The 12,914-nt window shown below is 38.6% G+C and overlaps 1 protein-coding gene across 1 annotated transcript; it reads left to right on the top strand.

Annotated features, from left to right (window-relative positions):
* Positions 1-250: 250 nt before the first annotated feature.
* Positions 251-12,895, top strand: LOC309492457 (uncharacterized protein; the record flags this gene model as incomplete). The annotated part of the gene is made up of 3 exons (XM_082161448.1): positions 251-271; positions 2,873-2,990; positions 11,844-12,895. The coding sequence occupies exons 2-3, from the start codon at positions 2,933-2,935 to the stop codon at positions 12,893-12,895; spliced, it is 1,110 nt and encodes a 369-aa protein (XP_082017574.1). The 5' UTR covers positions 251-271; positions 2,873-2,932.
* Between the last annotated feature and the right edge of the window lie 19 nt (positions 12,896-12,914).

The following is a 12,914-nucleotide window of genomic DNA, read 5'->3' as shown; positions in this document are numbered from 1 at the left end:
GTTTTGATCTGTTTTCCTGGAAAAAAATAATTATTTTTTATTTTATTTTATCATTGTTATTTTGTTTTAAGGAGATACAAATTGTGCTTATCAACCTTGAATGACATGGTAATGAAATTATATCATATTATTTTGGCAGTAAAATTTTGGGCGGTTTTTTCTTGTAGTGGGCGGGTTTTGGTGAGCTTTTGGGCTGGAAATCACCGTCCCAATCTGGCAACACTGCACACACATACATTACACACACAGTTTCAGCGTCGGGTCTTCTGAGGTGAGGAGAGCAGTTTACGGTATTTCTCACATTTACACAACCATCAAACACGCTTTATACAGTTGCGACAGACTCATTTCTGTATTGTTTTCATCGATCACAGCGATACTTGTGCGTCTTTTCTGGCGTCTTCCTTCTGAAATAAACATTTAGTGCAGCAGCAGCGAGCATGAGGAGAATATGTGGAGTTCATTCAGACCTGAGCGAGTTTGTGTTCGTTTGTGTGATTGTCTCGATGTTTGTGTGAGAACTGTTACTGAATGTCAAGACAATTAGAGTTACAGTTTGAGATCTGTGAGGGGAATTGATGCTGCTGCTGTTTTATTTTATCTTTAACAAATCAAGTGTTACTTCATTGTTAAAATACACTGGAACAGATACAGCTAAATACTTAACATTGAGCTTATAGCCTAATGAGGTTTTTTTTTTAGGATAATTGTCAGTTTTGTACATTAATGCAATGATTGTAATTACTAGAAAATCAAAATGTATTTAAGCTTAACATTATGCTCTCTTAGTTATTTAGATGAAGTGGTTAATTAAGTTTGGTTTGTTTTTATATATATTTTATCTTTTATTTGTGTCAGATGGTGAGAAGCAACAGTATTTTCTTTCAATGGAGATTTACAGGCAGTTTTACAGGCTTTTATCATGAATCCTGACTCAAATAATGTGTTTCTAACAGCAAACACTCAGAATAAAGTGAGATGATCTGCTGATGATCCTGAATGGCTTGTTGAATGAGTGTTGATAGTCTGAGGCTCATCAATATTAACAGATCTGCTGAAAACACTCTTTATTTCATGACAATAGTTCCTGTTTTCACCTCATTTATTATGCTGATGTCTTCAGATCTCCTGTAAATTGACCTTTAAAGCTCATTTCATTGGTGTCAGCAGACTGAGGGTAATTGTTGCTTACTATATGAATGATTATTTCTGTCTTTTAATGCGTTAAATGTTTTTCTTACAGGTCTTTACTACTTTTCTAAATGCATGCCATTATTTCAACGAAAAAACTGAATAATGTTAGAATTAGAAATACAAATTGCTTTACGATAGACAGACAGATATAAATGCTCTATCTATCTATCTATCTATCTATCTATCTATCTATCTATCTATCTATCTATCTATCTATCCATCTATCTATCCATCTATCTATCTATACATTTGTTTAATTTCCAGTCATAGACCATATTTAGAACAAGAATCATTTGATGACGTATTCAACACTGTATTTTAGGATCATAGTGCAGCCCCAAAATACTCATTAATTTTTAATTCTGTATACTTTGCCACTATCCTTCAAACCACTTTTTTGTCAGCAAGAAGTTTTTAATCATTTAAAAAATAATTAAATTTAGTATGATCTCTTATTCTTTTATACATTTTTTAAAAAGTCAGAATAATTATGTTGTTTCATTTTTACACAGATGTTACGCTGAATGATGATCCAACATTATTTCACCTATATTTTGAAAAATCTTTCTTCACAAAAGTTATTTGAAACATTACACTTGCATTTACTGGATTTTCTATGTATACAAAATCACTTTTGTAAATGTAATATAAATCAGACACTAAAATTAAACATCAGGGCCCGTATTCATAAAGAATCTTAATGCAAAGAGTAGCTCCTAGTGACAATATTCTAAGAAAATTCTTAGAAATGTGGGCGTTTACTCTTAAAATTAAAGAAAAAATCCTAGTAAAGAAAAAAGTAATTCAGAAAGCATCTTAACCCTTAAAAGAGGTCTTAAGGTCAAAATTGTTAGGAGCACGGACGAGGACTTTTAAGAGGCTTAAGAGTTTCTTTAGCAGAGGAGAAAAATGGCAGAAAGATGAAGAGGGAGAAGAAATGTGTTGCAGACAATGGATGACAGTGAGTTAAGACGCTATAGATTAGATCGTGCAGGGATCATGTTTGTGACAGATCTTATTAGAGACACGCTAACATCTCCAACACAGCACAGAAATGCCACAGCGCCAGAAATGAAAGTAATCACTACATTACGATATTTGGCAACTGGGAAAATTCCATGTTTGATACATTAAAACCAACATTCAAACCACCACTTAAATAGGACATGCCAGCAATCAGTGTAATTGGAAAGAGTGGAACAATTTTTATCATTCTAAGCCAATCAAATACCTTATAGGAAATTAACAGCATGGTAAATAAAATAAAAAGGATTTATATACACATATATAATGTGTGTGTGTGTGTGTGAGAACGGTCAAATAGGAAAAATTACGCATGTAATTTCAAAGTGAAGGCTTAGAATAGACCCTATACTTAAAATCACTTTTTTTTTTCCTTCTTGGACAACCAACCAATCAAAGTCTTCAAAAGAGTGTGTCATACATAGCAACGGGGTCAACCCCGCCTCCTTACTAAGATGAAAGTTTTTGGCTTTTCCTTACTCAGAGTTGCTCTCAGATCGGTCCCGAATCGCTTTTAAGCTAAGACTCCTTCGTAAAAGTTTTTAAGCTAAATTAAGAGTTTTCTTAGAGGATTCTTAGAATCTTTATGAATACGGGCCCTGGTCTTTGACCCTATTAAAACAAACTCAGTAATTGATATTTTTGATTTTGGCAGATCAGCTCCTCCCACAGCAACGGGGAACATGAGCATGAACATGGGAACGACAGTGAGAACATGAGTGATCCAGAACCCTGCAGAATGAAACACACTAAAGATCCTGAAGAACAAAGAGGTTGGTGTTTATTCTTCATTCATTCATGATGCTGAAGAACATTCTTGTTAGAAACATTCAAGCACTTCATCACATTTAGATAAACAGTTCAACTATGAAACGGTACAGAATGTCATTTTCATTTACATTTAGTCATTTAGCAGACGCTTTTATCCAAAGCGACTTACAAATTAGGACTAAATTAAGCGAGTCATCATGAAGAGGCAAAAACAACAACAACGCAAGAAGTGCTCAAAATACGAAGTTCAGGTATTATTCAGAGTAGCATAAGCCTGATAAGTGATGTTTCAAGGGAAAGGAAGTGTGTTTTTTTTATTTTTTTATTTTTTTATAAGGTTAAGTGCTTATAGAATGTTCTGGGTTTTTCTTTAACAAATGGTGAGTAAAGGGAGGTTTGAGACATTTTTTATATTGATTGTCAACATCAGATCAAGCAAAATACAATTTTAACTGTTTCATTTTACATTTATTTTATATCTGGTTCCCAATTTGCAACAATGTTACCAGAAGTTTAGTCATTTTCAACATAGTTTACAATTTTTTATTTTTTTATTTTAGGAATAGTCAGTAAACACCAAGTTACTGATGAAGTTGTATTTGTCAAATATCATACAAGTTATTCATAGTTATAGAGATTCTTCTTACAGTAACGTTGGTAACAGGGTTGATGAATACAGTCAATGCTACAGTTTGTGTAAAAACTGAGACAATGGATTGAGATTATTTTCTTGTCTTCCCATCATGCTTTAGAAAGAGCCCAGATGACATTCATTTACCTCATTCATGGAAAGTTGGGATTTGCGCTTATAATGTTTTAAAGATAATAATTGGAATATAAATTTACCTCATTCATGGAAAGTTTCAAGGACATATAATCAATTTATAAAAAGGCATGAAATTATCATAATATTTTATAGTAGTTGTCTTCTTTCTACTATTACATCAGGGCTCACTTTCATGTCCTTTCACTTTATATTTCTCTTTTAATTATGTTAATGTACTGAAAATGAAATTTAATATTTTTATTAATTCTATTAATATTATATTTTATTATTCTGATGGAAGTGAAGGAGGAGAGTGAAGAACTGAGTGAAGTGAAGGAGGAGAGTGAAGAACTGAGTGAAGTGGAGGAGGAACATCATGTGAAACCTGGAGGAAAACCTTTGAGTCGCTCAAAGACTAAAAAGACATTTTTAAAGAAAACAAGAGCCAAGAAATCTTTCACCTGCACTCAGTGTGGAAAGAGTTTCACAAGAAAATGTAGTTTTGAGATTCACATTAGAGTTCACACTGGAGAGAAGCCATTCTCATGTGATCAATGCGGGACGAGTTTCACACACAAACCTAATCTTGAGCGTCACATGAGGATCCACACTGGAGAGAAGTCGTTCTCATGTGATCAATGCGGGAAGAGTTTCACACACAAAAATAATCTTGATGTGCATAGTAGAGTTCACACTGGAGAGAAGCCGTTCTCATGTGATCAATGTGGCAAAACATTTATTTGTGCATCAAACCTGAAGAAACACCTGACAGTTCATACGAAGGAGAAGCCGCATTCATGTTCTGTGTGTGGAAAGGGTTTTTCACTGCTGTCATATTTACATGCACATGAGAAAATCCACACTGGTGTGAGAGAGTACATGTGCTTTGAGTGTGAGAAGACTTTTACTACAGCGGGCAGTTTAAAACTGCACCAGAGAATTCACACTGGAGAAAAACCTTACATGTGTTTACACTGTGACAAGAGATTCAGTCGCTTATCATCTCTGAAAACACATGAGAGGATCCACACAGCTAACAGGGAACGTTCCCATAAATTTCACTAACTTTATGTAGAAGTTATGTAAATGTTATTAAAAAAACGTTCCTGAAATAATGTTTCTGGAACGTTCTTATGTTTATAGAGTTAAAATACATTATCGTAACGTTGAGAGAAAAATGTTCTTAGTTTTAGAACATCCTTGAGATGTCATTTGTTCTTGTCTGATGTTCTCATAATATTGAGAGAAAGCGTTCTTAGAACAACATTCCCAGATAACAAAAATATGTTCTTAGAATGTTTTTCTAACATTCCCAATAAGTTATGAAAACGTTTTTTCTGAATGTTTTCTGGACGTTACAAACATCCGTTTTTTTTAAGTATTAAGAACGTTTTATCCTTTTGGAAATGTTATGAACAATATGGGAACGCTCTCTTTAGGTTATAAAAAAAAGTTCTTGAAAGTTCTCTTCAGGTTATAAAAAAAGAACCTACAGAGAATGTTCCTAGAATGTTCTTATTTGGTTCCCAAAACAATAACCAAATGGGAACCACATGGGAACATTAAGGGAAAGTTGTGTGTTTGTTGGGTTCCTTGTTAGCTGGGATTGAACCTAATGCATTACACTAATCAATCAGGACTTTGAATTTCCCTTCACTAACGGCATTTCATCTGATTCTGATCTAAATTCTCTCGTTGTCTTTATATCACTCACCACTCTGCGCATGCGCTCCATTCCATGCCATCTTTACACCGGTTTGAACATAAAAGCCTAAAAGTTTTTGAAATTTTCAGTGCATATCTGTCTGAGTGTGAGCTGTGGAAGCTCCGCCCCCTGTGCCGGGAGCAGCAGCTCATTTGCATTTAAAGGAACAGGCACAAAACCGTGTGTTTTTGCTCACCCTCCGTATCCGTATGTCGTATGTTTGAGCTTGTGTTATTTTTTCCCTTGTGGTGGGGTTGTGTTTTTGATGTAGAAAATTTAATTTTTGCTTTTTATAATTCCATTGTTTGGACTGTGTACTTCCCAGAGACTCTTTACAAAATGTTGTGGACTACTTGAATACTACTACTAAAATGTGAATCTTAAAGTAAAGTCTTGTCTGTCATTTTTGTAATTTTAATATTTAATGCATTTGTAGCTGTAAGAAATGAATTGCTTACATGTTATGAATTCATATAAACATAAATAGAAACAGGGCAGCACAGTAGCACTATCACCTCGCAGCAAGAAGGTCCCCGGTTCGAGTCCCGGCTGAGCCAGGAGCTAGCAGGTTCTCCGTGATTTCCTTCAGGTTAATTAGCAATACTCGAGTGTCTGTGTGTAAGCCCAGTGATGGGCAGGCCATCCGTTCAGGGTGATGTGAAAGTCCAGAAAACATTCAAAAATAACGTTTTCTCAACATTTCTAAAATTATAGAATGGAATGTCCCTGTAACGTTCACATACACCGCTCTGCTCTCACAAAACAGGCTCTGCTCAATCACATGCACTCTCATAGGACTCTCCATGACTCTCACAAAGGTTATGTAGAGCACAGCATGTCAGCACTGTAGATTTCACAAGGTCGACCGCACAGTCATTTCTTTTAATAAGGCAACCCCATCTTCCTTTCAATCTACCAAAAGCATTTTTAACCACTACACGTGCTCTGGAAATGTTCATGTTGTAGACCTGCTGTTCCGCAGTTAGCTGTCCGGTGTCAATGAATGGTTTTAAAGGAACACTCCACCATTTTTGAAATAGGGCTTATTCACCGTCTTTACTACATTTAGATATGTGGGCAAATGCATTTTTTGTCTCACTGCATGCATTGTTTTAGTTTGACAGGGTTGATGCTAGCTTAGCTTAGCTTAATGAATGGAATCCTTTGTTGCCAGCTAGGATGTCCTGAGTAAAAGTGAAAAGAAAAAAAAACCCACCTGATTAATTCTTGTGGCCTGCGTATTCACAAAGAGTACAAATAGCGATGCAGATTAACACTAGGCGATTTCCTAGGCAGATATTGACTTGGGACTATATTGGGGGAAGCACAGGCGAAGCACTGCTACTTGGACGCAGAGATATCACGCAACACATGAAATGTGAATATGTGGTATAATATGTGAATGTGAATACAGGTATAATATGGGTCAATCTATACATGTGTCATGTTTAAAATAATCACTTACTCTGTGGACAGCTGTCCATTTGGTCCATTTGGTGTGGGGTGTTTTTTCCAGTTCACTTTATCACACCGGGGGGGGGGGAAATCGAGTACTGCAGGATGGATCAACGCCGTGAAATCCAGCTGTGACACAACTGTGGGCACGCTCATCTTGATCTGAGGCGTTGAGCCTGGTCATCGATGGCAGTAACTTGTCCCACTCGCCACAGCACAGACACTCTTATTTCAGTCGGCATAGATTGGCATATTCCCCCACACTCACACCACCAGTTCGTGTTGGCTCTCATCCTCACGTCCTCAGGCTGTTGAGAGATCGCAACCTCCTCCTCCTGTCATTATATTTCCAAAGCACGCAGCTCATCTTCTCAAACTCTGGTTCATAGAGGTATGGTTCTGGATCTTGACTGTCTGAGAAGTCACCCTCTTCATCTCTCACAAAATCAGCCATGTTCATTACCATTCATGTACTGTAGGAAAAATAGCCAGCTACTATACACGCCGGTATGTTGACGGAAGTCGTGGCATTTTATGTGTTGCGTCATATCTCTGCGCCCAAGTAGCAGTGCTTCGCCTGTGCTTCCCCCAATATAGTCCCAAGTCAATATCTGCCTAGGATATCGCCTAGTGTTAATCTGCATCGCTATTTGTACTCGTTGTGAATTCGCAGGCCACAAGAAATAATTAGGTGGGTTTTTAATAAAACATTTTATCACTTTTACTCAGGACATGCTAGCTGGCAACAAAGGATTCCATTCATTAAGCTAAGCTAAGCTCGCGCCGACCCTATCAAACTACAAAATGCATTTGCCCACCTATCTAAATTTAGGAAAGAAGGTGAATAAGCCCTATTTCAAAAAACGGTGGAGTGTTCCTTTAAGAGCCAGTTCTGCAAGGGATAGGCAGAGTCTCCTAGGATGTAGTAGCCAACACTCACCCCACCAATGTTTTTGGTGCTAGCTGGTATGTGGTTTCCACGGCTTGCCAACTCCCACAGTGTGGACAGTCTCAAAAGTCTCTCAGTCTTCTGTACTCAGAGCCGGTTGCAAGCTTCCACAGTGCAATGGCTACTCTCATCTTTAGAGGTACACACACACTGAAGTTCGTGTCCTGTCTCTCTATCGCTGGACGCAGTTTGTTGCACAAGTGCATACATTTTTCTTCAGGCATTCTGAAGTTCTTCAGCCACTGAGTGTTTGCTAAACCAGTTCAGATCATTGAAAAAATCTGACAGTAGGTGGCGCTCATGTAAAGCAGAAATACAGCACTATACAGGGCTCTAGACTGAGACTAAATGTTCACATGTACTTTTATAAGAGAGATCTGCCATTTCTGCTGCATACGAGAAACATCACACGGCAAACGAAAGCAGAGTGAAACCACACTACTCGTCTGAGCTGCGCAGCACAAACAGTTTATCAGCTCGGAGCAATACTAGACAGTGGTTTACTTGTGAGCCGATCTCGATCACGCAACAACATTACTACACAGAGCTGGCAGATCCATTGAGAAAGCATTTTAAAGGGATAGTTCACCCAAAAAGGAAAATTAGCCCATGATTTACTCGCCCTCAACTCATCATAGGTGTGAATTCTTTCAGACGAATACAATCGGAGTTATATCAAAAAATATCCTGGCTCTTTATAATGCGCATATAATGGCAGTGAATTGCAGATTAGGATGATTCTGAGGTGAGACTTGTCTCGAATGATGGTGCTACCTTCACAAGAGAGAGTTCAAATGTTAATTTCCTTTGTTCCCTCAGAGAGTTGCCCTCTCTTCCAGTTCTTCCAGTTTTACAGTCTTACATCCGTAATTTTTCTAAGTTTGTTTTTCTTGAACTCTTTGCCTCTTCTCATAGCCATTTCCCTGACTTTAAATTTAGTTCCCACTATTGTGTCGCTCTTTTCACCAGTGGCCATGCCTTTGATCTCGCAGCTCTCTCCTCAGAAGACAGATACTCTTTGATGTGCAGCCCATTCTCTTTCAGATACTGGTTGTCTTTGGCATCTCTCCATACTGTGTCCCGATAAAAACACATGGCGAACTGAATAATTATTGCTCTTGGGCGACCATCACCTCTTCTTTGTCCCAATCCACCACATCTGGAAGTTTCTGTGCAATCTTTGGAGATACTTTAGAGATACTTTGCCATGTCGGTTTCTTTCACTTGAGCCTTTTCTCCACATCTTTTCTTACACATACAGTATGAGCCTGGCAACTTCGCAATAGAAGAGGAACACTTTAACTATCAAAAGAAAATGATCTGGGTTATCATGCAAAGTTTGATGTAAATCTCTAAACTGCCTGACGATGGCGCGTCTTTGATCATCTACGGTTGAACAGAAAGAGAGCAGCTGAAATGATATTGGACCCACTCACTTTTACCGTCTCTAATTCAGCGCATATGTCTGTTCACTCTTCAGAGCGCCGTCAGTCAAATCCATTCCACTTGAGGAATGCCCAAATAAATTAGACTCCATTCCACGTTTTAGCGTTGATTTCCACGCTGCTGCTCAAATCCATTCTACTTGGCTCATTGAGTCCAACCAAACCCTTACTTTTCAGGCTGACGAGCCAATGCGCATGTGCATACTAAGCATACTAAGCGCGAGTCTCAGGTTCCTATGGGAACCGGAGCTTCTAACAGATCGATGCAGTGACGCAATGGCTTTACCAATCAGCGATTGGCTCTTTTACTTAGAAGGCGGGACAGTTTCTCCCAGGGGATTTTTTTTTTTTCATGTTCGAAGTGATAAACTTTATTGTTTTGTTTTGTAAAAATACAGCATTATGCAAAATTTTTAAGTGTCAAAACACATGTTATAAAAACAGACACTTCCAGTTCTTGATTATTATTGGCTGAGCTGTGTTCGATGCCATTGTAATATACTTTGTAGCCACACAGTTGAGAGTCGCAATAAAATGAGACAAAGCGCAGCCAGCAAAGTTGCAGAGGAAAAAACACACACAGCGCCAAATACACACGGAGACAGCGAGGATCAGCTTCAAGAGAGAGTGAGACAAATACATACAGTATATCATGTAGTTTATCACATCACAAAGTTTAAAACATTTAAATAGACATATCAAGTAGTAATTAATGTATATGAATCTTAGTTGATTATAGGCTATTAGAGCTGGTTTGGTTGCTGAGAGACGAAGACGTGCAGAGACGCAATTAACGTGCTGTTTGATTTGTGATCATGCTGTGCCTATTCCATTCATTCGAGTATCATATTGTACAAGGCTAAAATCATTTAAATATGCACACAATAATATACGATATCATATCGTTGAGCATGTCTATGATGTAAACTCACCACACCAAGAGTTTAATTTTATTTATATATATTTTATTATTATTATTTCTAATCTATTATATTTGCACTAAGTGCCTGTCTTTTTCAGTAGCACCTCACTGCAGTACACGAGATCCAGGGGGCGGAGTTGGATCCAGATCTAAGGGGTGGAGATTGGTAGGTTTAGGGGTGGGTTTAGGGATCAGGGGGTGGAGATGGGTAGGTTTAGGGCTGGGTTTAGGGATCAGGGGGTCTAGATGGGTAGGTTTAGGTATATGTAAGGTGGGAGGAGGATCTGGATCCAATTCCTCCCCCTGGATTTCGTGTTCTGCAGTGAGGACCATCACGTCTTTTTAGCAAAAAGACACCTGCTATTAAATATCTATAGTGGCATGGGTCGTAGGGCGTGAGGTACTTAAAAGTAGCTTTTGAAGTGTTCGACCCGAGTTTGAATCCGCCTTTTGCCTAACTCGCTCTTCTCCCTTTTCCCAACACATGAGATCTAAAATGTATAGCCTAGCATAAAGGTCTCTAGCGTTATATTTTGCCAACGAACTAAAATCGAAACCGTGATATGGCTTTGTGCCTTTATAAAACAGCGCAATACTTTAATTAAGTAGCCTATATAATATAGGTATTCTGTTTGTGCTGCGTGATTTAAAGAGAAGTGCTCACGCGATCAGCATGGTGATCTGGTGTTTTCTCCAAAATTAAAGCTCAAGGGTTTATTTCTTGCAAGTGACGAAATTAGGACAAAAGTATTGTAATTTTCCTATACTATAGTGTAATGTAAAATATTATTTTTCATTTATACAGTAGGCATTATACCAACAAAGCACGATATAACTTAAAATAAATAAACTGCTAAACAAATAATATTTTTATTTGACCATCTTTGAGCTTATATTAGGCCTATAACTAACTGCTGACCGAAGGTAACGTTTGTATGCTTACAACAAAAAAGTGCATATAAAGTATACTGACTAACTGACACATATCCGGTTTTCACTGATCTGTTAAGCCATAACCGACTGTATTTACGTGAGATACTCCACATGATGGGCAGTTTGACTGACACCGTTGTGTCAGTATTTCACCATTCAGGCACAAACAGAAATGTAAATTCGGGATTGTGCGCTGTCGCTTCTGGTGGGCATCCTTCAGCCCGATACAACATTAGAGTTATTTTTCACAACTTACTGTGCATAATTTATAGCTTGATACTCTTTTTGAAGATTCTTGTTAAACACACGCGTCTCTGACTTAATCTCCGCGTTGACTTGAATTTCACTAAATAGTGCTGTAGCCTAAGTTTTTGCAGATGCACCTTCGACAGTTCAGCAGAACAGTGTCTGCAAACGGCCATTTTTGTGTCTTTCTCTGAGACTCTAAAATGCTTCCACACTGACAACATGTTTGCTGGATTCATAATTCACTCTATGCTGGATGCCATTTGATCGCGTCATCAAAAGCGCCATTGTTCGGTAAAATTTATTCTGTCTTTTCACTTATTCGACCGAACACCGAATGTGCTGTTGTTGATATGTTCAGCCAAATAATTTCGGTGGCCGAACATTCAGTGCATCCTTAGAAAATGCAATCAAACTTTCTTCTTTCATTTCAGACCTGATGGAAGAGAGCGAGGAGAGTGAAGAACTGAGAGAAGTGAAGGAGGAGAGTGAAGAACTGAGTGAAGTGAAGGAGGAGAGTGAAGAACTGAGTGAAGTGGAGGAGGAGAGTGAAGAACTGAGTGAAGTGAAGGAGGAGAGTGAAGAACTGAGTGAAGTGGAGGAGGAGAGTGAAGAACTGAGTGAAGTGAAGGAGGAGAGAGAAGAACTGAGTGAAGTGGAGGAGGAGAGTGAAGAACTGAGTGAAGTGAAGGAGGAGAGAGAAGAACTGAGTGAAGTGAAGGAGGAGAGTGAAGAACTGAGTGAAGTGAAGGAGGAGAGTGAAGAACTGAGTGAAGTGAAGGAGGAGAGTGAAGAACTGAGTGAAGTGAAGGAGGAGAGAGAAGAACTGAGTGAAGTGAAGGAGGAGAGTGAAGAACTGAGTGAAGTGAAGGAGGAGAGAGAAGAACTGAGTGAAGTGAAGGAGGAGAGTGAAGAACTGAGTGAAGTGAAGGAGGAGAGTGAAGAACTGAGTGAAGTGAAGGAGGAGAGTGAAGAACTGAGTGAAGTGGAGGAGGAGAGTGAAGAACTGAGTGAAGTGGAGGAGGAGAGTGAAGTGAAGGAGGAGAGTGAAGAACTGAGTGAAGTGGAGGAGGAGAGTGAAGAACTGAGTGAAGTGGAGGAGGAGAGTGAAGAACTAAGTGAAGTGGAGGAGGAGAGTGAAGAACTGAGTGAAGTGAAGGAGGAGAGTGAAGAACTGAGTGAAGTGGAGGAGAGTGAAGAACTGAGTGAAGTGGAGGAGGAGAGTGAAGATCTGAGTGAAGTGAAGGAGGAGAGTGAAGATCTGAGTGAAGTGAAGGAGGAGAGTGAAGAACTGAGTGAAGTGAAGGAGGAGAGTGAAGAACTGAGTGAAGTGGAGGAGGAGAGTGAAGAACTGAGTGAAGTGGAGGAGGAACAAGCAAACGTAGTCTTAATGTTCACAAGAGAATTCATACAGGTGAGAAACCATTCATGTGTGATCAGTGTGAAAAGAGATTCTCAGACAAACAATGTCTTAAGCGTCACATAGCTTATAGCCCATGGTGGTT

The sequence above is a fragment of the Leuciscus leuciscus genome (assembly GCF_965113295.1).
Source record: "Leuciscus leuciscus genome assembly, chromosome: 1".
Taxonomy (NCBI): domain Eukaryota; kingdom Metazoa; phylum Chordata; class Actinopteri; order Cypriniformes; family Leuciscidae; genus Leuciscus; species Leuciscus leuciscus.
This window is presented reverse-complemented; position numbering and strand designations above follow the sequence as displayed.